This window comes from Zootoca vivipara, chromosome 6 (genome assembly GCF_963506605.1).
Source record: "Zootoca vivipara chromosome 6, rZooViv1.1, whole genome shotgun sequence".
Classification (NCBI taxonomy): domain Eukaryota; kingdom Metazoa; phylum Chordata; class Lepidosauria; order Squamata; family Lacertidae; genus Zootoca; species Zootoca vivipara.
In genome coordinates, this window is record NC_083281.1 from 13890546 (window position 1) to 13916334 (window position 25789).

A 25789-nucleotide genomic window follows, 5' to 3' on the forward strand; every position below is an offset into this window, starting at 1 on the left:
AACTTAGTTGGTCTCTAAGGTGCTACTGGAAGGATTTTTTTTATTTTGTTTCAACTACGTCAGACCAACATGGCTACCTACCTGTAACTAGGGACAATTTGTTGTTGACAAAGGACAACAACATTACATTCAGGAGCTGAGGGCGGCACCAAACCTAAATCTGGCCCTGTGGTGTGTGGGGGGAGGAGAAATAGAGGTCCCCCGGGCAGCAGATGCAGGCAGGTCCTTCTTGGGATCGATGCGCAGCTCGCTGCTTTGAACAGGGGTATTTGAGTCAAAATCAGGCAAATCCAAGCACAACAAAAGTTGTGGCCAGAGCTGCCAGACCATGGGCGTAGGCAGGATTTACGTTGGGGGAGGGGGAGGAACCAAACTGTCTATGACACAATTGGTCAGTTAGTTAAGTACTTTTATTTATTTACTAGACACCCCTGGCTACGCCCATGAGCCGGACAGAAACATTTGGACATAGAATACAGGCGAAAACGGAAGGAAGGAAGGAAGGAAGGAAGGAAGGAAGGAAGGAAGGAAGGAAGGAAGGAAGGAAGGAAGGCCTGCTGAAAGAGTGATGGGGGGGGGGGAGTTAATACAATAAAACATCAAACATTAAAAACTCCCTTAACAGGGCGGTGCATCCGGATACCCGCTTCTTGAAGCCCGGGATAGGAGAGGGGCTCTGGCGCTCGGATCCTGCTTGCTGGTTCCCCATTGACGACGCTGCACTTGACGGGCCCCGGCCTGATCCTGCAAGCTCTCCCGATGTTCTTCGTTCTTTCACCCAGCGCATCCTCTAAGGCGCTTGAGTCCCACTTGGGTGGTTTTCCAAGATGATGGGATGCGCAGAAGGGGCGTCTTCCCCTCGGGGGAGGGGCTGCCTTGCTGTGCACGCGGCGAGCAGAGCGCCTTCCGTGGACCTGGACGGGTCGGCGGGCGGGCGGGCGCGCGCCTGAGGCTGTTGCGGGGCTCGGGGGGCAGGTGGGTGGCGGGGGCGCGCGGGCGGGACTGGTCTGGCCGAGCTCTCTCCTGATCCGAGGCAGGCGCGCTCTGCGTGTGCTAAGAGGCCCGCGCCCTGCCTGAAGAGGTTCGGCTGGAGAGCCCCACGCCAGGCAAGGCTTGCCGTCTGACAGGTGCCTTTCCCGGCGGTGCTCGGAGCAAGGATGGAGACCCCAACACCCACACACCCGGCCGCCGCCACCTGCTTGCTGGGGCTCCGCTTTTGGAGAGCTGAAGACCAGCCAAGAGGGTCCCTCAAATAAGACCACTTGGGTATGTGCAATGCATGTGACTCCAGGGAGAGAGAGAAGCGAAGCTTGGGGAGCTCCGTTTTGCAAGGGTTAAAAAGATCAGCTCAGAAGGCCAGACAAGACGGCCATAGAAATAAATTATTATTATCAGGGCACACAAGGGTCACCTAGTCCAACCTCCCGCAACGTAGAACTATTTCCCCCAACCTGGGACTCGAACCCACGACGCTGAGATTCTAGAGCCTCGCGCTTGGTACCCGCCGTATTTGGCTTCATCTCTGGGTGTCTGCAATGCACTTCGCTCCTCCTGGGATCCTGAGATAAAGAGAGAAGGTGAGCCTTGCGAGGGTTAAAAGGAACCGAGCTGCACATTCCTAGAGATGACCGGGAAATAAGCGCGGGGGGGGGGGGAGGCCGAGGTCCTCCCGAACGAAAGCCCTTCCCACCCTCCCAGCTTCCTCCCTGAAAGGCGGTGGCTTTCGTCTCCTCTGCAAGACCTGCGCCGGTGGCACCTTTGGGATCTGGTAAGTCTCCTCTCTCTTCCCCATCGGGCGCATTGGGGGTCCCAGGGTTGCAGCGTAGGGTGCATGGGGTGTCCGCTCAGGACCCCCAAGTCAGGGTTCTGCACCCCTTCCTCTCTACAAAGCCAGGGAGGGGGCGAGATGGCAGAAGACGCTGCTTGGCCACTTTGGGGAGGGGTCACTGAGTCAGGAAGAAAGGGGCATGCAAAGGAACCCCGATGGGATTGAGGAATCAGCCACGTTCATTAGCCCAGGTGGCAGCCAGATGGAAACATTTGGAAGTTGAAACTTGGTCTTTATGGTGAACAAATAAACGAAGTCCTTCCATCTCGCAGTGCGCAGTTGGACCCGTGGAACTCCCTCCCACAGGAAGAGGATGAGGCCAATTCAGGGAGGAGCAGAGGGCTATTAACAACAACAACAACAACAACAACAACAACAACAACAACGTATTGTTTATACCCTACCCATCTGGCTGGGAAACCACTCTGGGCCGCTTCTGACAAAAGATTAAAAATACATTAAAACACCAGTCATTAAAAATTTCCCTAAACAGGGCTGCCTTCAGATGTCTTCTAAACATCAGATAGTTGTTTATTTCTTTGACATCTGACAGGGCGGGAGCCACCACTGAGAAGGCCCTCTGCCTGGTTCCCTGCAACCTCACTTCTCGCAGTGAGGGAACCGGCAGAAAGCCCTTGGAGCTTGACCTCAGTGTCTGGGCTGGATGATGGGGGTGGAGACGCTCCTTCAGGAATACTGGGCCTTTGAGGCCGTTTAAGGCTTTAAAGGTCAGCACCAACACTTTTAATTTTGCTTGGAAATGTACTGGCCACAATAGTCATGCTCTACTTCCACAGTCAGAGGCAGCCATGCTTCTGAAGGCCAACTGCTACAAAGAGCGGGGGGGGGGGGGGGGTCCTGCTGGTGTGCTTCCCAAAAGAGGCCCCTAGTTGGCCCCAGTAAGAACAGGAGACCAAATGGAAAGCAGAGTGCAACCTGGTGGTAACAGAAAAAGTTGGGGGGGGGACCAACTCCCAAGAGACTGCGATCTACTTCCAGAGTTGAAAACTGGCAGTGATCCTTTTTGGGGGTTCAGGTCAAAGTTGTTGAGCTTTTTTTAGGAGGGAGGGAGGGAGGCCCATTTGGGGGGAGGTAAAATTTTGAGTTTTTTTAAGGGGAGCTTCTTTGGGGGGAGCCAGCGATATACCAGTGATCTACCACAGACATCCAGTGATCTACCGGTAGATCATGATCTACCTGTTGGACATGCCCGGAATAAATGATGCAAGGAGGGAGCTGCATGGACTAGGTGGGCACAGAGGTTGGTGAGGGGAACCAGCTGGGGAAGGTGGCTCTCGGCCAGGGGAGGGAGCAGACTGGGAGAATGCATCTGAAGCTGAAGAGACACTAGGGCTTAGTGAGCGGGGAGAGTCTGTGTCAGAGAGCAGTCCAGACTCAGAGGCAGAAGCTGAAGCAGGAGAGTGGGATGAGGGAGGAAATGTTAGAAACTCAGATATATAAGCTAGGGGCCAAATGACTCCTTAAACCAAGGTTGCAGTCGCAAAAATGGAACTTCTAGTTGCCATTTTGGAGCAAGACGGATCTCAAGTCTTATTTTTCAAATGATGGACTGACTGTGATTGATTCTCAGTTAAACATCCGTCTAGTTCAAATGATAACCTTGAGCTTGATTAAGAGTTTTGAGACCTTAAATAAGAAAAGTCCTATGATCCATGGGCAGTCCACAGATATATTGGCCTCTTCCGACCTCTTTTTCTTAATGGTGACACGGACCATTCATAATGCAGGGATATTCTTCCCGACTGTGAACAGGGCAGTGGGAGAAGACAAGCAACAACAATTCACTATAACGTCATTCCCTGCTCCTGCTCAGGCTGTACAGAAAAAGCATTTTGGTTCCAGAAATTCTTTCTGATTGTGCCAATAAAATATAACATAACGGATGGCATTCTACAGGATGGGGTATTAGTGTGTGATAACAGTCCAGATCCAATGATCCCCAGATGGTGGAGATGCCAGCTGCCATCCTGGCACCCAGGCAGCTTCACTTGGTTGCAAGTGGCCAATAGCCAGGTGCCTGGCGCCTGACTAATTTCGAACACTGGAGGGAAGCCAAGAGGCAGAGATGAGTCCAGCTGGTGAAGAGGTACAGGGGTCTCTTCCTCCTCCTGGGCCAAGCTCTCCCCCCCCCCGCCCGGCCATCATCATCATCATCAATAAGCTGTTCTTCACCCTGAGTTCCCAGGGCAGAATACAGCATTAACACACAATATTAAAAAGAGTTTAAAATCACAATCATAGAAAGAAGGCGAGTCCTACTTTTCTTCCTTTTGAGCGAGGCCTTTGGCCCCGCCCGCATGTACTTTGGCCCTTCCCACTTGGCCATCAGGGGGTTGGCTAGATAAGGATCTGGCCCTCATGACAAAGAAAAAAGGGACCCCCCCACCCCAGTAGTCTGTCTGGAAAATAAGGCAGAAGGAAAAAAGAAATGTGCCCTGACATTTAAGGGAGGAAGGAACCCAAATTACACCTGCTACAAATGACTCACTTGTCAATCAAAGTTCAGACTTCATTCCTCTTCCTTCTTCCCTTTCCCTTTCCTTTTATTTTTTTTAAAGAAAGCTCTGAGTCTGAGTCGTGGTGCAATCCAGCGCTGATTCCTAGCAAGACTCATCCATGCTTGCCCAGGGATCATTTCTCTTCTCCTGACTGTGTATCAATTTTATATGAGAAGAATGTATTTGCTTTGTAGGGTTTGCTGGCACCTCTCATTATGACTGGCAGAACTTGGCAGAAGACCAAAGGTTCCTTCCAATTTCTTGAAGGTTTCCTGAGAACAGAGATGGATGAGCAGGACTCCACTGGCCCTGAAGCAGGAAGAGGCCATGACATACAAACTCAGAGGCATGGAAGATTCTGGGGAAAGTCTGTCCAAAGGATCCTGTGCTCAGATATGCACAGCCAGCAGTTCAGGCAGTTCTGCTGTCTGGAAGCCAAAGGACCCCGAGAGGTTTGCAGCCAACTCAACCACCTCTGCCATCAATGGCTGAAGCCAGAAAGACACACGAAAGCTGAAATGCTGGACCTGGTGATCTTGGAGCAGTTCCTGGCTGTCCTTCCTCCAGAGATGGAGAGCTGGGTGAGGGAATGTGGAGTGGAGACCAGTTCCCAGGCAGTGGCCCTGGCCGAAGGATTCCTCCTGAGTCAGGCAGAGGAGAGAAAGCAGGCAGAGCAGCAGGTGAGAGAGAGACTTTCCTCTGGATACTGCAAAGGGGCTCTAAACAGGAGGGAGAGTTTCTCCCAATTCTCTACTGATTTGCCCATCCTTTTTTTTTTTGGAAAGCATCTAAGGAATGGCCATTCTATTTCCAATCTTTCTCCTCATGTTCTGTTTTGAATGCTTTTTGCTCTTTCAGGGGAAAGAACTGTTTGCAGAAATGGGTCTGGATTTCTCTGAGGTAGATCAGACTCCGTTGGATACCCAAGAGAGGCCACTGGGTAAGGAGGAATGAGTTTTTTCTCCGTTTCTCTGTCAGGGGGTTGTTGCCGGTACTACTCTCGAATAAAGACACTCCAGTCCGCGCTGTTTTTAAGAGTTTTATTGTGCATACTATTTACAGTGCAGAGATAGCAGAAAACATGACCACCTAGTCACTTTCAGAGTCCGGCAATGGCTTTCGTCTGCTTCGGGCCCAGCATAAAAGCCTGGGCACCCTGAAACGCCGCCCCTTAGCCTACGTGATGGCGTGCACCTCAATTCGGGCGCCGGAAGGAGAGGTCTCCCCTCTTGCTGGCTGGGGCGGTGCCTGGGCTCCGACGTCTCGCTGAGCCCTTCATGCCCACTCTGTTTTCCAGAGCGTTGCCAGGGCTCGGACGCCTCACTGAGCCCTCCCTCCATTCCACTCCATTCCTCATTTCCTCCTCCTGATTCGCTGCTCGTGCTATCGCTGGGCGAAGTGCTGGTCAGGATGATGTGGGGGGAGGCTCCCTGTAGGGAGTCCCCCTGACAGGTATAAACATCCCAACGCACTCTGCAGGGGTACTTTTTTGAAGGCCCATCTATAGTTTCCCCTCTGAGAGCAGCAGGCACTCGTGACCTTTGTCTCTCGCAGGTGACAGAATGGTGGCAGCAAGACCTGCTCATCCATCTCTTCATGATGGCGAAGGAGAAACAGCAGCTGGGAAACCAGATCAGGTAGGAGGAAGGAGCCTTGTGGGGGACAGAGGCTGTCATGGAATGAGTGGACACAGAGGAACGGTGGGAGGAACCGCCAAGGAAAGAAGGCTCAGAGCCAGGGGAGGGGTGGTGGGACAATGATGAGGGGTCAGAAGGAGAAGAGGGCGCCAACTGGGAGGAGGAGGTGCTAGAAGCTGGAGAGGTAACAGGGCTTAGTGAGCAGGGGGAGTCTGTGGCAGAGAGCAGTCCAGACACAGAGGCAGAAGCTGAAGCTGGGAGGAGAGAGGCAGAGAGGGCTTGTGTAGAGGCAAAGGGTCTCCCCAGCTTCCTGCAACAAGCTCTCCTCCCCCTTTGTCTCTCACAACCCAGAGAGCCATGAAGCAAGAGGAGCAGTTTCAGATTGCTTATGGAGTATTATGGAAAGGAAGGGACTTAGACAGCTGGGGGAAAGCAGGGCCTTTTGTCTCTGCAGCTGTCTCCTAGGGGCAAGACCTATGGAGAAGAGTAGGTCATTAGGCCTGGCAATCCTACAAAGATCCCATTTTTTTTCCTAATGAAGTGTTAACTTCACCTATTCTGTGTCAGGCAGAGAGATGGGGCAACCAGGGTGCCTCTAGCATGAACAAATCTCTCTCCTCCTCTTGGCTTCCCTCAAAGAGGACCTAAGCAAAGGCTGAAATGCTATTCGGGGAGGTTTATGTGCTGAGAATAGGGAACAGCAGCCTCCCCTTAACTTGCTTTCTGAATGTCGCTAGGATTGTTTCAGTCATTACAGTTTCATTTCTAGATTGAATGTTAAAATAGGCTTCTAAGGGTTTTCACACTGTACCAAACCATGGCCGGGATACACCTAACCAGCGCCATCATTTGCACAAGGGGCCTTCCCCCCCCCCGCTCCTTCCCATTCCCCCATGCACCTCTTGAACTTGGTGTTAGGGCATCGGGAGGGCCTCCTGACTCCCAGAACAGCACACAGGGAGATGGGGTCCTTCCATAGGGCAAACAGGAATGCTGGCACAAAGGGAATGATTTGAAGAACACCAGGTTCTTAATACCTCTCATTAAAATACACAATAAATTATTCCATTAACACATTAAAATATGGATCCCTAATTAAAATGTGCAGAAAAAGATTCCCCTTAAAACAGGACATTGATTAAGAGGCAAAAAACAACAAAGTGTAACAGATCACCTTTATTTTGTCTAAGAGGACGACCTTTTTCTTTTTCTTTTAGGGTCCAGTGTGCTTTAAAGATGTAGATGTCCATTTCACAGACGAGGAGTGGGCATTACTGGATCCTGACCAGAGAGCTCTCCATAAGGAAGTCATGGAGGAGAATTGTGGGATCTTGGACTCTCTCGGTAAGGCTTCCTCTTGGATCATCCTATCTGCTTTGAAATTTAACACATATCTCTATAGGAGGAATCTCTGATTTTTCCATAGGGCTCAACAACAACACCTACAGCACATAGGATTCTTTTTCTTTTTTTCTTTTTCTTTTTTCTTTTTTGAAGTATTCTAACACTTCCACAGCAAGCCTTGGATTGAAGACTATTGACTGCTTTCCCTCCAGTTCTGCCATTTCAAACCATGACCAGGCGCCTCTGAACTGCCCAGGCTTTCTTAAATGTAGTCTTCAGAGTGATTCAGGAAGTTGAAGTAGCTTCTGTCATATTTTTTGTTTCTGTTCTTGCTTCTTTCTGTCCATGGCTGACTAAAGAGTTGGGTGACATTGGAGGTTGCACAGATGCCACGATTGGGTCAAACAAAATCTGTCCCAGAAAAGAGCCAGACATTTTGAATTGCAGGCAGTAAACTCTAGGAAGAATTCACATCTAACTCCCAATAGTTCTTCCTGGGTCACAAGCATTATTTAGCATTCCTCCATAATTTGGGGCTCTAATCCATTTCTCTCTCAGTTGCAGGTGGTGATGAATTGGAAATGAAAAACAAGGAAGACCACAATGAAATCCACACAGTGGAGGAGCCATGTCAGGATTCAGACTGTGGAGAGAGCTACAGTCAGAGCTCCCATTCCTCTTCCCATCAAAGAAATCCCATCAGGAAGAAACCCTATCAGTGCTTGGAGTGTGGAAAGAGCTTCCTTCATAGCTTCAGTCTCACTGTCCATCAAAGAAATCATACAGGGGAGAAACCCTATCCGTGTCTGGAATGTGGAAAGAGCTTCAGTCGAAAGGACAGTTTCACTTCCCATCAAAGAATTCATACAGGGGAGAAACCTTATCATTGCCTGGAATGTGGAAAGAGCTTCATTCAAAAAGGCCAGTTCATGGCCCATCAAAGAATTCATACAGGAGAAAAACCTTATCAGTGCTTGGAGTGTGGCAAGTGCTTCATTCACAGACGCAAGCTTACTGTCCATCAAATAAAACATACGGGGCAGAAACCCTATCAGTGCTCGGAATGTGGAAAGAGCTTCATATACAGAGGCCAGCTCACTGTCCATCAAAGAATTCATACAGGGGAGAAACCATATAAGTGTTCAGAATGTGGAAAGAGCTTCATTCACAGAAGCCACCTCACTGACCATGAAAAAATTCATACAGGGGAGAAAAAATATAAGTGCTTGGAATGTGGAAAGAGCTTCATTCAAAGAGGCCAGCTCATGGCCCATCAAACAATTCATACAGGAGAGAAACCTTATCAGTGTCAAGAGTGTGGCAGGAGCTTCAGAAAAAAAGACAGTTTCACTTCCCATCAGAGAATTCATACAGGGGAGAAACCCTATCAGTGCCTGGAATGTGGAAAGAGATTCATTCACAAACGCCAGCTCACTGTCCATCAGAGAATCCATACTGGGAAGAAACCCTATCAGTGCTTGGAATGTGGAAAGAGCTTCATTCACAAATGCCAGCTCACTGTCCATCAAAGAATTCATACAGGGGAGAAACCATATCAGTGCTTGGAATGTGGAAAGAGCTTCAGTGACAACCACCAGCTTAATGTCCATCAAAGAATTCACACAGGAGAGAAACCATATCAGTGCTTGGAATGTGGAAAGAGCTTTATTGTCAGAAGCCAACTTACTGTCCATCAAATAATTCATTCAGGGGCGAAACCTTATCAGTGCTCAGAATGTGGAAAGAGCTTCATTCACAGACGCCAGCTCACTGTCCATCAAAGAATTCATACAGGGGAGAAGCCATACCAGTGCTTAGAATGTGGAAAGAGCTTCAATCAGAGTGCATCTCTCACTTCCCATCAGAGAATTCATTCAGGAGAAAAACCCTATCAGTGCCTGGAATGTGGAAAGAATTTCAGTCAGAGCAGCCATCTCACTTCCCATCAAAGAACTCATACAGGGGACAAGCCATATCAGTGCCTGGAATGTGGAAGGAGCTTCAGTCAGAGCAGCCATCTCACTTCCCATCAAAGAATTCACAAAAGTGAGAGACCATTTCAGTGCCAAGTGTGTGGAAAGACTTTCAGCCACAGGGCCCATCTTGCTTCCCATCAAAGAACTCACGGTGGGAGCAAACTACAGTAGTGGGTGTGTACAGATTTAATTTTTGGAGATTGCAGCCATGTTCTTTGCCACATCAGGTGCCCCATAGTAATTCCTACTATGTACCCAGAGCTGTGACTTGCAAGTTATTGGCCAAGGTGTTTAATACCTTCTTCACAGTGTCCTTTCTCTTGGCAGATCAAGATGAGCAGATGACAACAAAGGTTGCAAGGTTTTTAGCTGGGGCAATTAGAATAAGATCCACTATTTGACTATTGACTCAAAACCTTTAGAAGTATTTATATAACTAACTTTTTATTTTTATTCTTTGTATATCGTATTGCTGTTTTATTGCTATGGTTGGTGATTGATGCAAATTAAGGTTTATTCATTCATTCAATAGCTTCTTCACATCATGCCTGGGGAGAGGAAGAAGAGTGATTTGGCGACACTGATGAGGTTGCACATGCTGAGCTTTTCTAGGAAGGACTTGGTGTAAAAATTGTGATAGTTGATTTAATATTAAATATTATAGATAGATATTGATTCTCTTCGAAGTGTCCTAGTATTAATTGCATTCAGCCTTTTGGATAAAATGCATTAGGTTTGATTTTTGTATGCCTGCATTTTGTAACCCTAATGCCACTCTCCTGAACTGTGTAAAGGTGTGATGCGTATGTTGCCTACCACTTCCAGCCTTTTCTGACCCCAGAAGGACAGGTGATGTTTTAGTAAAGAGGGGGGTGTTGAGCTAGCAGGTGATGTTTTGGGAAAGAGGGAGGTGTTGAGCTAGCATTTCCTTAGCCTGGTCGCCAAGGAACATTGTTGAAGTGAGACATATGAGACCCAAATGGCCTGGGAACTGTGGGAGTCGATATTCGCATTAAGCCATTTGTCCCATGACGTGTGACCTTTTTTGAGGCAAGTGGAAGTGTGTGGTGGCATTTTATGAGTCTTTGTGTGCTGTGTATATAAGCTTTCTTCTAATGTGCCTCCTGGCAGCCTTCTCGAACTATCTGTTCTGCTGAACAACTGAACAATATATATGAAACCCGTTCCGTTGTTAGGGAGTAGGGGGTGGGATCAACTGCTCAGGCCCTTGGGATGAAGGGTTGAAATAAAGGAGGAGAAGGACCTCCAGGAGGTCGGCCTTGCAGAGACACTCTCTGGCCTCTTGCAGGACAACAAAGCAGCCTTGTTGGGGGGCGGGGGGGACCTCAGGCGACCCCTCCGGGCCTTTCACCCCACAAGCTGTGGGTAGAGCTGGGGACTAACACCCCAAAATCCCATTCACCCACGCAGGACGATGAGCCCCCGCCCCATAGAAACACCCCTCCCCTCTGCAGCGAAGAGGCTTGTAAACCCTTCAATGGAGTCCCGAAACCCTCAAGGAAACATCAGGATTACTCAAAGAACCATCGCTGACCAATCAGCATCATCCAAAGGTGACAGCCAGCCAATCCGAAGTAATGAAGCAGTGCCCCCTAGTGTCTGGAGCGCACGATCCGCAAGGCTGTCTCGGCCTTTGTCTCTGCCAGGTGAGCTCAACTCCAGAGCCGTGTTTCCCATATGGCTTATTGGTGCATTGCCAGCCTCTCAGGGCTGCCCCAGCCAGTGGGGGAGCTGCGGGGCTTTGCCGGCGGCCTCCCCTTTCCCTACACGCCCGCCAGCTGCGCCCCATCAACCATATGGCTGACAGGCGTGCAGCTTGCCTCACAAGCCTCTGCGGGAGGAGAGCAATCCCTGTAGAGGCTTAGGATGGAAGCTGCACCCCGCCAACTATCCGTGGTAATTTGGGAGCGTTGAGCGGATATTTGCACCCTGGCGCCGCATCTGCTAAAGACGGCCATGCTCAGCTCTTTTGCGCGACTCCTTGAGCCTAAGAAATCGACCGCAGAAAGTGTTGAAGAAGCGCTCTACAAAATGTAGCAACAAGCGAATACAGTGCATCCAAGAGAGAAACAGAGGGGAATCCAGGACTCCCCCTCCAGCAGAAGGTCATTTCCCCCCCCCCCTTAGGTGTGAATCCAGCCTTGACATAGGAGGCAGCACGTACCAGAAACCCCTCGGGATGGCGAATTGAATCCGGATCCTTTCAGGGGAGAAGCACAGGAAAGCCTCGCGACTGGGGGGAGGTTTAAATCACGTTCTTGTTCTTTGGGGAAGCAGGTCCTTCAAAGGTGTTAGGAGCTGGAATGACAGGCAGGGGTGGGTGACCGTTTCCTCTTTCTGCATGACAACCACTCCTCTTTTGTGGCGATGTCATGACGTTTTGGTGATGTAAAAACCGGGAACCTTTTGAAATCTCTTTCATACCCTTGCTGGGGGTTCTTTCTCTGTTTCATCTTTGAACCTTCGTTGCAACAAACCAAGATCAGGTCTACTCACCCCTATTTTGCTTCTTCAGCTTGGCTCCTTCTCTTGCTGACCGGAGGTAACTGCGGGGGGGGGGAGCGATGGAAGAAGAAAGGGGGGAGGGGGAGAAGTTTGGATTTGATATCCCACTTTATCACTACCCTAAGGAGTCTCAAAGCGGCTAACATTCTCCTTTCCCTTCCTCCCCCACAACAAACACTCTGTGAAGTTAGTGGTGCTGAGAGACTTCAAAGAAGTGTGACTATAGCCCAAGTCACCCAGCAGCTGCGTGTGGAGGAGAGGGGACGCGAACCCGGTTTACCAGATTACGAATCAACACTGTTGCTCCTGCTTCCGTTTTCAAGGGAGGGAACAGCTCAGAAGCCACCCCAGAGGGTCCCCCAAATATGTCCCCCCTGGGGGCTGCGAGATGCCCGGGGCTCCTGCTTGGCAGAGAGAGGGGGGAGCTGGGTGCGCCCGGCTCGCCAAGGGCTAAAAGGAACTGAGCTGGATTGCGAGAGAGGACCGGGAATAAAGGGGGGGAACAGGTCCTCCAGAGCAAAAGCTCCCCCCCCCAAATCCCTTCCAGTAAAGGGGGGCTGTTGTCTGCTCTGCAAATGCTGCCTCGGTGGCTCCTTCTGGGATCCGGTGAGTCTCCTCTCTCTTCTCCCTTTGGGTGCATTGGGGAGAAGCGACTGAGGTCTCCTGCCCCCTTTGGATTCATTTAGGTCCCCGCAAAAAAGGCATCTCGACGCGTCTGCAATGCACGAGGCTCCTCCTGGGCTCCTGAATAGAAAGAGAGAGGATGTGAGTTTGACGTGCTCCGCCTTGCAAGGGTTAAAACGAACTGAGCTGCATTCCTAGAGAGGACAGGAAATGGGGAGAGGACGAGGTCCTCCGGAGTAAATCCCCTCCCGCCTTCCCCATTTCCTCTCTTCCAGGAGGGAGGTTTTCGTCTCCTCTGCAAGAGCTGGTAAGTTTCCTCTCTCTTCCCCATAGGGCGCAGTGGGGAGAAGGGGGGGAGTCCCAGGGCTGCGGGGGAGGGTGCCTGGGGTGCAATGGGCTTCGCGGGGTGGTGAATGCTTCTCTCTGTGAGGGAGCCTTCTCAGACCCACCAAAAGGCGGTTATTAAACCACTTCTTAACAAAGCATCTTTAGATGCAGCCAGTATGGCCATTGTGACCAACTATCGCCCAGTCTCAAATCTTCCATTCTTGGGCAAGGTGATTGAGCGAGTTGTTGCAGAACAACTCCAGGCACGCCTGGAGGATGCGGACCATTTGAATCCCTTCCAGTCGGGATTCAGGCCTCATCATGGGACTGAAACTGCCTTCATAGAATCATAGAGTTGGAAGAGACTACAAGGGCCATCCAGTCCAACCCCCTGCCAAGCAGGAAACACCATTAAAGCATTCCTGACAGATGGCTGTCAAGCCTCCACTTAAAGACCTCCAAAGAAGGAGACTCCACCACACTCCTTGGCAGCAAATTTCACTGTCGAACAGCTCTTACTGTACTGTCAGGAAGTTCTTCCTAATGTTTAGATGGAATCTTCTTTCTTGTAGTTTGAATCCATTGCTCCGTGTCTGCTTCTCTGGAGCAGCAGAAAACAACCTTTCTCCCTCCTCTATATGACATCCTTTTATATATTTGAACATGGCTATCATATCACCCCTTAACCTTCTCTTCTCCAGGCTAAACATGCCCAGCTCCCTAAGCCGTTCCTCATAACGCATCGTTTTTTAGCTGCTACATCACACTGTTGACTCATGTCAAATTTGTGGTCTACCAAGACTCCTAGATCCTATTCACATGTACTGCTCTCAAGCCAGGTGTCACCCATTTTGTATTTGTGCCTTTCTTTTTTTTGCCCAAGTGTAGCACTTTACATTTATCCCTGTTAAAATTCATCTTGTTTGCTTTGGCCCAGTTCTCTAATCTGTTAAGGTCATTTTGAAGTGTGATCATGTCCTCTGGGGTATTAGTCACCCCTCCCAATTTGGTGTCATCTGCAAACTTGATCAGGATGCCGTCAAGCCCTTCATCCAAGTTGTTTATCGACCTTGGTCACACAGCCATTTGGGGCCAGTTTCCAAGTTGTCATCCAGGGCTGTTCCACGCAGAGGACCTTGAAACCATCCCATCGCATCCAGAGCAGGAAATCCCCTGGCCACATCCTCTCTGTGCTAAAGGGACTGTGGCTGGAGCTTTAAATGGGCACTTCTAGTCCCCGTGGCCACCGGAGCCCCCAGGGACCATGTTGGACACCAAATAACCTCCAAGCATATGTGGCTGGGTGGGAGTTAAGCTATGTAACACCAGCATCATCATCCTCTACCCATCTTTCACCCTAAACTCCCAAGACAGATTACAATATTAAAACACAATACTGAAAAGAACTTAAAGACACTTACAATCACAGAATGAAGAGGACTCCTACTTTTCTTGCTTTTGAGAGCTGTCCTTTGTGGCCCGAGAGGGTTGTCCAGATCAGGATCTGGCCCTCAGAACAAAGAAAAAAGGGACCCCACCCCAGTAGTCTACTTTGAGAACATGGGAGATTCCAAGTGCTGGAAAAAGAGACAGACGCTGGAAAGAAATGTGCCCTGACATTTGGGGAGGCAGTGACCCCAGCTCTTGTCTTGAGTCCAAATTACACTTGGTACAAATGCCGCACTTGTCAATTCTGACTTCATTCTTCCTATTTTAAAAAAGAAACTCTGAGTCTGGGCTGTGATTCCTGCCAAGACTCCTCCATGCTTGCCCAGGGAACATTTTTTCTCCTCCTTACTGTGTATTAATTTTATATACTGTGTATTAATTTTATACTGTGTATTAAATGTGTATTTAATTTTATATCAGAAAAATGTATTTGCATTTTAGGATTTGCCAAAACCTCTCATTAGGACAGATAGAAATTGGCAGAAGACCTATAGACGCCTTGCGATCTCTTGGAGGTGTCCTGAGAACAGAGATGGATGAGCAGGATTCAGCTGGTCCTGAAGCAGGAATAGGCCTTGCAATCCAACATGGGAGCAGTGGGGGATTCTTGGAAAACTCTGTGAAGAAGAACCCGGTTGAGGAGGACACCCTCTGCTCAGATGTGCAGAGTCAGCAGCTCCGGCAGTTCTGCTACCAGGAGGCCAAAGGACCCCGAGAGGTTTGCAGCCAACTCTACCACCTCTGCCATCAATGGCTGAAGCCAGAAAGACACACGAAAGCTGAAATGCTGGACCTGGTGATCTTGGAGCAGTTCCTGGCTGTCCTTCCTCCAGAGATGGAGAACTGGGTGAGGGAATGTGGAGCGGAGACCAGTTCCCAAGCAGTCGCCCTGGCTGAAGGATTCCTCCTGAGTCAGGCAGAAGAGAGAAGGCAGGCAGAGCAGCAGGTGAGAGAGACTTTCCTCTGGATATTCCCAAGGGGCTCCAAAGAGGAAGGACAGTATTCCCGAATTATTTACTAATGATCCATCATTTTTTGGAAATCACTTAGGAACAGATATTGTTGTTGTTGTTGTTGTTATTCTTATTATTACCACACTTATGTGGCTGGGTGCCTTCCAGCACATGTGAAAGCATAATTAGACATCAGATGTCTTCTAAAAATCATGCAGTTCTTTATTTCCTTATCATCTGATGGGAGGGCATTCCACAGGGTGGGTGCCACTGCCAAGAAGTTCCTCTGCCTGGTTTCCTGTAACTTCGCTTATTGCAGTGAGCGAATCAGCAGAAGACCCTCCTTTGGTTATACTGGGCCTTTGAGGCCGTTTAAGGCTTTAAAGTTTAGCACCAACACCTTGAATTGTGCTGGGAAACGTTCTGAGAGCCAGTGAAGATCCTTGAGGACTAATGTTATATGGTCCTGGCAGCCGATCCCAGACACCAGTCTAGCAGAAGCAGGAAACAGCTTTAACCTCTGTCCCCTGAAAGTGCTTGCCTCTGCCATTCCTTTTCTAATCCTTCTCTCCATCCTCTGTTTTGAACCCTTCTTGCACTTTCAGGGGAAGGATCTTATTGCAGAAATGGGTCTTGATTCTTCTGAGGCAGAGAAGACTCTGTTGGACACCAGAGTGAGGCCTCTGGGTAAGGAGTTTTCTGCGTTTTGTCACATTCTCTTGGTTTTGAAACTAATCTGTGAGTTCTTTACATCTTTTTGGTGAAGACACCTGGAGCCCAGAGGTCGGGGGGAGGGAGGTGTATTTTTGCACAACTAATATATGAAATGGGTACAAATGTCCAGCAAGGGTGACTTTTATGATAGTAATTTTATTAGTTTACAATTACAGTCCAATAATAGCCTCATGATAACAATGCGAAATTACAATACAATTACTAATACCAATCTTTAAGATACCAAATTATATAATATAGGTGGCCCCTCGCATGCTCAAACCAATGGTTTGATGATTTTCTTGATGTCTACATTCCAAAATCTTATGAATTTCAATTACACTCCTGTCAAGGTAACAATCCTTTATAGAACAACTGCAATATTAATGACTTCGTATTTGATGATTAATGATTCGTATTGAAACATCAAATAATATATAAAGCTACAAGTGAGGCTCTCCAGCTATATCCTTATTTTTCCCGTGTGTGGCAATCTTTCTGGTCATGATGTTTCTTCCTGTCCTTATAAAATGTTCTGTCTATCTTTTCCATCATTCCTTGGGTGGAACTAATATCCCATTGTGGTTTCAGAAATTCTCCATCCTTAGGTCCTGTGCATTGCTGTTTGGCAACTTTAACAGCAGCTGAAAAAAATCAAAGTGTCCCAATAAATAACCTGTTTTCACCATTTTTCTTCTCTGCCTGGGAAGGAGAGTGATCTGTTGAATTGCAGGTGACTCAGTAATGAACCTTATTAGTTCCTTCACAACTTGCAGGTTCCTTACATCCCTCTCTCTGGTCAAAAATAAATGTGAAGTTATTAAATAAATTCCAAGTCTGTTTAGCATTATTCAGTTCAGTCGGTAAATAATAAAGGATGGAGAAGAGTTAGCTCTAATTTTCCATCATAAACCTTTTGCAAAATAGAGCTTCCCTCCCCTTTCCCTTTTTTTTTACATACACAGTTCCATTTGATGTTGTATTCCATATCTGCAATCCAGTTTCATCCCTGTTCACCTGTACATATATATTTTGAACTAGTATTCAAGGGAGGTTTGCCAAATCATAACTGTAGAGAAGAAAACTTTATATATAGAAGCCGTAGGCTCCCCTCCCCCCACTGTCTTTTGCACCAAATGAAGTCTTCTCTCAAATTCAAACGTTAAAAACCTTGCAGCTGGTTCCATTCTGCAATTTAGGATCTTATCTCCTCCAGCAATGCCTGTACATTAGTCCAAATTGAGCTCTAAATGACAAGAAAACCTCTGCTTCTTAATGGCGTCGAAGGAGGGTTTTCAGCAGGCAAACGGCTTTTGCACTCAGCGCCTCCCTGCCTCCTGTATTCCATGCTGCAGCGAGAGCCAGGTACTGAGACAAACTGGGAGTGAAGCCCGTTCCCCCCTGTCCCTGGGGGGAACTTACAAGGAGAATTACCCTCAGTTGTCCTTGTTTTTCCTTCGCCAACGATCTCCTGCTGCCTCCATTAAGGCGGCGCGTAACTGGAAGCTAGCAGGGGAGACTTTGACGAAGCCCCATCTGTACTTAGAGATGCACTGTTTCACCTCTGAGTGAAGCAGGCGCTTACGGTTTCCCACTTACCTTTGTCTCTCTCAGGTGACAGAATGATGCCACCAAGACCTGCTCCTTCATCTTTTCATGGTGGTGGAGGGGAGGCAGCGGCTATGGACCCAGATCAGGTAGGGGGTAGGAGCCTTGTGGGGAAAGACTGCTTGGATGCAGAATGGTGGGAGGAGGTGTCTGAAGCTGAAGAGGGAGCAGGGCTCAGGGAGCAGAGGGATTCTATGGCAGAGAGCAGCCCAGACTCAGAGGCAGAAGCTGCAGCAGGAGACTGGGATGAGGAAGGCAAAGAGGGGTTGGGCCGCTGTAGAAAACAAGAGAGCCAAGTGCAATGGATCACATGAATGTTGTCTAAGAGGACAGCTTTTTTCCTTTTCTGCTAGGGTCCAGTGTGCTTTGAAGATGTAGCTTTGCATTTCACTGATGAGGAGTGGGCGTTGCTGGATCCTGACCAGAGAGCTCTGCACCAGGAAGTCATGGAGGAAAATTGTGGGATGTTGGACTCTCTCGGTAAGGCTCCCTATTGGATCATCCTATCTGTTTTGTAATTCAAGACATCTCTCTATGTGACAAACCTCTGATATTTTGATGGGGCTCAACAGCACCACCCACAGCACCTGGGATGCTAACACTCCCACAGCAAACCTTGGATGGATGGCTATTGATTGTTTCCCATGTGAATATTCTTCCTTCTATTCTGCCTTTGCGAAACATGGACAGACTTCTCTGATCTGCCCAGGTCTTCTTAAATGTAGGCTTCAGATTGGTTTGGAAAGTAGAAGTAGGTTCTGTCAGGATTTATTACTGCATATTGAACAATTTAGCATATTGAATATATCTTAATTTTGGACAGGGAACTTTCCCGCATTGGCCACCATTTAAATAATAATAATAATAAATTATTTATGAAGATTGTACGGATACATATTTAAATTTGAACAAAATGACATTACCTAGTTAAGCTGTACCTAAAGTTTTTAATGGTTTAAAAACTTGAGAGAGGAAACATCTAATATTCAACTTGATTTGTTGACAAGTTGATAATGAAACTAGACATTATAAGAGAACAAAAAAGAACTTAATAACACCTTACTCCCTTCAGTTCTTTCTCTGTCACAAGCATTAATTGGCATTGCTCCATTATTTGGGGCTGCACTTCTTTCCGAGGCTCTAATCTGTTTGCCTGTTAGTTTCAGGTGGTGATGAATTGGAAGTGAAGAACAAGGGAGACCACAAGGAAATCCACGCAGTGGAGGAGCCATATCAGGATTCAGACTGTGGAGAGAGCTTCAGTCAGAGCTCCGATTCCTCTTCCCATCAAAGAAATCCCCTTGAGAAGAAATGCTTGGAATGTGGAAAGAGCTTCACTTGGAAACAGACTTTAGCTTCTCATCAAAGAGTTCATACAGGGGGGAAACCCTATCTGTGCGTGGAATGTGGAAAGAGCTTCAGTCAAAACCACAGTTTCACTTCCCATTGTAGAATTCATAAAGGGGAGAAACCCTATAAGTGCGTGGAATGTGGAAAGAGCTTCAGTTCAAAAAGAAATCTCACTGTACATCAAAGAATTCATAAAGGGCTGAAACCATATCAGTGCTTGGAATGTGGAAAGAGCTTCAGTCAGAGTGCATCTCTCACTTCCCATCGTAGAATTCATACAGGGGAGAAACCCTATAAGTGCTTGGAATGTGGAAAGAGATTCAGTCAGGGCTCCCATCTCACTTCCCATCGTAGAATTCATACAGGGGAGAAGCCATATCACTGTTTAGAATGTGGAAATAGCTTCAGAAGGAGCTCCCATCTCACTGTTCATCAAAGAATTCATACAGGGGAGAAGCCATATCACTGCTTGGAGGGTGGAAAGAGCTTCAGTCACAGGGCCTATCTCAATTTCCATCAAAAAATCTATAAAGGGGAGAAACCCTATCAGTGCGTGGAATGTGGAAAGAGCTTTAGTTCAAAAAGAAATCTCACTGTACATCAAAGAATTCATAAAGGGCTGAAACCATATCAGTGCTTGGAATGTGGAAAGAGCTTCAATCAGAGTGCATCTCTCACTTCCCATCGTAGAATTCATACAGGGGAGAAACCCTATCAGTGTGTGGAATGTGGAAAGAGATTTAGTCAGAGTGCATCTCTCACTTCCCATCGTAGAATTCATACAGGAGAGAAACCCTATCAGTGCATGGAATGTGGAAAGAGATTCAGTCAGAGTGCATCTCTCACTTCCCATCGTAGAATTCATACAGGGGAGAAACCCTATCAGTGTGTGGAATGTGGAAAGAGATTCACCAGTAAAGAAAGTATCACTGTCCATCAAAGAATTCATGCAGGGGAGAAGCCATATCACAGCTTGGAGGGTGGAAAGAGCTTCAGTCACAGGGCATATCTCAATTCCCATCAAAAAATCTATACAGGGGAGAAACCCTATCAGTGTGCGGAATGTGGAAAGAGCTTCAGTTCAAAAGGAAACCTCACTGTCCATCAAAGAATTCATAAAGGGCTGAAACCATATCAGTGCTTGGAATGTGGAAAGAGCTTCAATCAGAGTGCATCTCTCACTTCCCATCGTAGAATTCATACAGGGGAGAAACCCTATAAGTGCTTGGAATGTGGAAAGAGATTCATTCAGAGCTCCCATCTCACTTCCCATTGTAGAATTCATACAGGGGAGAAACCCTATCAGTGTGTGGAATGTGGAAAGAGATTCACCAGGAAAAAACCTCTCACTGTCCATCAAAGAATTCATAAAGGGGAAAAACCATATCACTGCTTGGAGTGTGGAAAGAGCTTCAGTCACAGCTACGATCTCACTTCTCATTGTAGAATTCATACAGGGGAGAAACCCTATCAGTGCATGGAATGTGGAAAGAGCTTCAGTCGAAAAGGAAATCTCACTTGTCACCAAAGAATTCATATAGGGGAGAAACCATATCGGTGCTTGGAATGTGGAAAGAGATTCAGTCACAGCTCCCATCTCACTTCCCATAGTAGAATTCATACAGGGGAGAAACCCTATCAGTGCGTGGAATGTGGAAAGAGCTTCAGTCGAAAAGGAAATCTCACTTGCCACCAAAAAATTCATATAGGGGAGAAGTCCTATCAGTGCGTGGAATGTGGAAAGAGCTTCAGTTCAAAAAGAAATCTCATTGTCCATCAAAGAAGTCATACAGGGGAGAGACAATATGCATGCTTTTAGTGTGGAAAGAGATTTAGTTAGAGCTTCTATCTCACTTCCCATCAAATAATTCACACAGAGGAAAAAATTTATCAGTGCTAGGAATGTGGAAAGAGCTTAACCAGGAAGTAAAGTCTCACTGTCCATCAAAGAATTCATACAGGGGAGAATCCATATGCATGCTTGGAATGTGGAAAGAGCTTCAGAAAGAGCTGCAATCTCTTTTTTAAAATTAATTTTTGCATATATTTTCCATACCCCACATAACATCTTTTCTTACCTTATACATTGTTTTGGGTATAAACCTTGGACTTCCCTCAACCACATCTAATGATTTTCGATCTTCCTCACTTATCTTGCAGTTCATTATTTTCACTATTATTTTTAATAGTCCATAATAAATAGTCCTTTTCATAATTTTTCCCTGCAATATTTCATATAGTCTTCCTTACAAAACTTCTTGCAGTCCTGCAGTCAAATAGTTCACGTACAGGTACCGGTATTTACTACAATCTTCTAAAAACTTCTGATCCCGCCGGTTCTGAATTCTTCCTGTCATCTTATCCAATTCTGCATAGTCCATTAATTTTGTTTGCCATTCCTCTTTCGTTGGTAATTCTTCTTGCTTCCATTTCTGTGCCAATAATATTCTAGCTGCCGTTGTCCCATATAAAAACAATTTCTTACATTCCCCAAAAGTCCCTTCTTTTTCCTTACATTTCCAACATTTATTACTTATTTTATACATTTTAGCTAATTTCACTGGCGTAATATACCACCTATACATCATTTTCATCACATTTTCTCTCAAGGCATTGCATGCTGTAAATTTTATTCCTGCTTTCCACAATTTTTCCCAGTCTTTTAGCTGTATGTTATACTCAAAGTCTTTGGCCCAATATATCATGACCAACTTTACCTCTTCGTCTTTCAAGTGCCATTCCAACAGCAATTTGTACATTTTAACCATATTTTATAATTATTATTTAATATTTCAATTTCAAATTTTGATTTATTATGACCAAATCCATTTTCCTTTAAATCCTCTTTAAACATTTAATTGATTTGGTGAATAATCATTTACATCTTCTTTTACTTCTTCATAAGGTTTAATTTCCTATTTATTTCCTTCCTCTCTTACTATTTTTTCATATGTGACCAAATTTTGGCTCATATTAATCTTTTTCACACTCATTGCTTCCAAAGGTGACAACCACCAAGCTGTTTTACATTCTAATAGGTTTTTATACCTATCCCATATTTCAAATAGAGGCCTTCGAAATATATGGTTACCAAATCCTTTATGCACTTTTGTTTTGTTATACCATAAATATGCATGCCAACCAAATCTATTGTCAAAACCTTCTAAATCCAACATATCTGTATTTTCTAACAATATCCATTCCTTTAACCAACCGAGGCAAGTTCCTTCATAGTCCAACTTCAAGTCTGGCAGGGCAAAAACCCCTCTTTCTTTAATATCTGTTAGCAATTTAAATTTAATACTTGGTTTCTTCCCCTGCCAGATATATCTTGAAATTGTTTTCTGCCACTCCTTAAATATAGTTGCCCCCTTGATTGGAATTGATTGAAACAAAAATAACATCTTTGGTAGCACATTCCTTTTAATAACAGATATCCTACCCCATAGGGATAGTTTCATACTTCCCCAGCCTTCCAGGTCTCTCTTAATTTCATTCCACATCGGTGTATAATTATTTTGGAATAGATCTATATTATTTGATGTTAACCAAATTCCTAAATGTTTAACTTTTTTTACTGCTTCTATACCAATCTGCTGTTGCAACATATCCACCAAATCTTGATTCATATTTTTAACTAACATTTTCGTTTTCTTTTTATTTAATTTAAAACCTGCTACTTGTCCGAATTGTTCTATTTCCTCTAATACTTCTTTAGCACTAATTAACGGTTCTTTCATTGTTAAAATCAGCTGCAATCTCACTTCCCATCAAAGAATTCATACAGGGGAGGGATTGGAGGGATTTATGAAAGTCTCACCTCAATTTTAGAGTTCTTTAAAAATATTTGGAGCTCTTAAAAGGACTGAGAGCTGGGTGAAAAAGCTAAAATCAGGACAGGTTTGGACAAGTTCATTTCTCTTTGAAGGAAAATAGTTCTTCTCCTCTGAGACACTTAAAGGGGATTGGATTCCTGCAAGACAACCACTCTTCTCTGGACATTTGCCGGTAAATTGCTAGGTCCTCTTGGGCACATTATTTTTTTGTTTTGTTTTTTATGGTTCCTCTCTTAAAGGAATTATTTGGTTATTTCAAATCTTGAGAAATTGGATTTTATGTTAACCAGCTTATATGTACTGGGTATCAGGCTAGAAAGAAGAGGGAGGGGTGGAAAAATACAGGAAACAGGATCTCTTGGGAAAGAGTTATTCTGTGGCCTTGACAAACTGATAAGTTGTTGCTGGAAAAGGGAGAGTGAGAGTTAGGCTACGGCAGTTCAAAAACAGTTAACACCAGGCCTGTGTTAAATTTGGAGAAGCTATTAGCCAGTAGTGATAAAAATATTGAAATGGTGACAAATTTGACCACTAAAGTAGAGAAACTGACAAAGAAAACAGAAGCACTAGATGTCTCCATGAAAGGGAGGAGAAATCTGAAAAGCTGGAAAAGGAGACCAAAAAAAAAATGGAAATCAGGAGACGCTTAGGATTGATGTGGACGGTTTGGGTGGAAGGCAAGAAGCATTTTTGGGCGCTTTGGCGGTCCTTGAGATGAGACGGAAAGCCCAGCCTCTGAGACGGAGAGGAGGGAGGAGAGCAGGATTTTAACAAAGGTTTGAGCGGAGTGGCTGGGAGTTGAAGAGGAATGCATGGAGGCGGCACGGTGGTGGTTTCTTTTTGTAAAAAACCAATGTGAATAAATACCCCCAGTGTCACCCCCTGGCTGGTCTTCCTGTCTTCAGAGGCTTCTCTCCCTGTGCCCTCACCCCGCCCAGGAGAATCTAATGCATGGGGGTCCCAAACTAAGGCCCGGGGGCCGAATGCGGCCCAATCGCCTTCTAAATCCGGCTCGCAGACGGTCCAGGAATCAGCATGTTTTTACATGAGTAGAATGTGTCCTTTTATTCAGGGCCGTCTTGAGCAGATCGCGCGACCTGGTGCTGAGGGGCGGAGATCGCTCCGCCGCCCGCCCCGCCCTCGCAGGGCGCAATTGGTTTTCACGCGTCTTCGCCGCGCGGCGCCCTCCTTGCCAGGCCAGCGCCCAGCTTACCAGCCCCGCGCCATGTTGCACTGCGCCACCGGGGGGCTACGAAGAGCCGGCCCTGCTTTTATTTAAAATGCATCTCTGGGTTTTTTGTGGGGTATAGAAATTCGTTCATATTTTTTCCCCAAAATATAGTCCAGTCCCCCACAAGGTCTGAGGGACAGTGGACCGGCCCCCTGCTGAAAAAGTTTGCTGACCCCTGATTTAATGCATCTTCGGTTGAGTGTGTCCAGCAAGGAGATTGGAGATGGTTGCCAGTCAAAGGGTAATTTAAGACGCAGGAAAAAAGAGCTCCTCCCCTCTTGTGGAAACGGGGGGGGGGGCAGCTTCAGGGGAAATTTCCAGCCCTGGCACTGGGAGCCAGATGAGGAATCCTGGAAGAGGACACTCCAGGGTAATCTAGTCCAACCCCTGCAATTCAGGAACCCCGGTTCTTAGTCCTGCCAGCTCCCTTGAACTGAGCGACTCAGATGCCTGGAGCAGCGCCCTGTTGGAGAGCAGCCTTTGGTAGCCTCTGGAGCTGGCCAGACCTTTTGGACGGCTGTTTCCATCCCCCTGCCTTCTGCTGGCAGGCCCGATTGGGAGTTGTAGTCCAAAGCGGATTGAGGGGGCTAGTCCTGGACAGATGGCTGAAGCCATTCTGCTGGCAAGGCCTCTTGGGCCAACCCCCTCCCCCAATATCGGGCCTGAGTGTTTCTGTGGCTCTTGTGAGTCCGAGATCATGGAGTTGAAGAGATCTCAAGGGTCATCTAGGCCCACCCCCTGCAATGCAGGAACGGCAGCTGAAATGTTCCCTTGTGGGGTCTGGACTAGGGGGTGTTTCAGATGGTTTTCAAATTGGAACTACCTTTTGGAACAAAGCTTTTTTCAATGCCAGGATACAAGGTGCTCTCTTGACCTGGGAGCCTGATCCCTCTCCCCCACCCCTATAAAATGGAGTCTTCCACTCATCTTCTCCTTGCAGGACCCCCTTGCCTTCCTCTTTGCTCAGAGAGTCAGAACCAACTCTCTCTCAAGGGACCCTGGAGCCAAACACTTCCAGAGTTTTCCTCTAGCTTCTCAAGCAAAGGGTGGGAAGGAATATATTCTTATTGCTCTTGAGATGTACAGAAATCTCTTGTCCTGGTTTTTAACAACACAGGCCTGCTGTGATGGGCTTCCTTTTTCCCCTTGCCACTAAAAAATTCCAGTTAACTGCCTCTTTGCCAATTGTTATCTTTAATGACTTTTTTAAAGGTAAAGATGTTACGCTGTATCTTTGAGACACTGTATTTACTGCTGCTTTTTTCTATTCTGGGTTTGAATAAAAATTAATCTGTGGACTAACGTTACTGCTTTTTGTGTGGTCTTTTCCTGTTGCTGTGCTGGTCCAAGGGTAACTGAGAGAATAGGTCCAAGGCCGGTCCAAAGTCTGGGGAATCCAGGAGACGTCAGTCCAATGAAGCTGAGGCAGGGCACAGGGCAGGAGACTAGGCGAGGTCAGGAGCAGGAACACAGGCAGGATCTTGCAATCAGCAATGTTGCTCCCGCAACCTGGGGTAGGGTCTAACTGCATTTTATCTCTGCTGAGGTGATGGCCGGTCCCCCAATGACTCATCACCCTGCCTTGCCTGAAGGAGAGCACTCTTCCTGCGCATACATAGGTCTCTCCTCTCAGCCCTGAGCCTCTGCAGCTTGGGGGACACCAGAGAGTTCAATTAGAGGATGTAGTAATCAGAAATTTAATCAGAATTGGGATAAGTCAGGGATTATATAAAAAGGCAATGCCCCTCTGTGAAGACTTGGATTTATTTCTAATATTCCGTAGTGATTCAAAAAAAAAAAGGGAAGGGAAGGGAAGGGAAGGAGTATGAGAGTTTATTAGCCCAGGATGATGACAAGTGGAAGTCTG

At 46.8% G+C, this 25789-nt stretch overlaps 1 protein-coding gene across 1 annotated transcript; it reads left to right on the plus strand.

The window, feature by feature from the left end:
- The first annotated feature begins 1646 nt into the window (after positions 1 to 1646).
- LOC118086658 (zinc finger protein 850-like) lies at positions 1647 to 25709 on the plus strand. The gene is made up of 7 exons (XM_060275446.1): positions 1647 to 1768; positions 4542 to 5027; positions 5206 to 5287; positions 5902 to 5984; positions 7202 to 7328; positions 7887 to 9374; positions 18969 to 25709. The coding sequence occupies exons 2-7, from the start codon at positions 4563 to 4565 to the stop codon at positions 20672 to 20674; spliced, it is 3951 nt and encodes a 1316-aa protein (XP_060131429.1). The 5' UTR covers positions 1647 to 1768; positions 4542 to 4562; the 3' UTR covers positions 20675 to 25709.
- Positions 25710 to 25789: the final 80 nt, after the last annotated feature.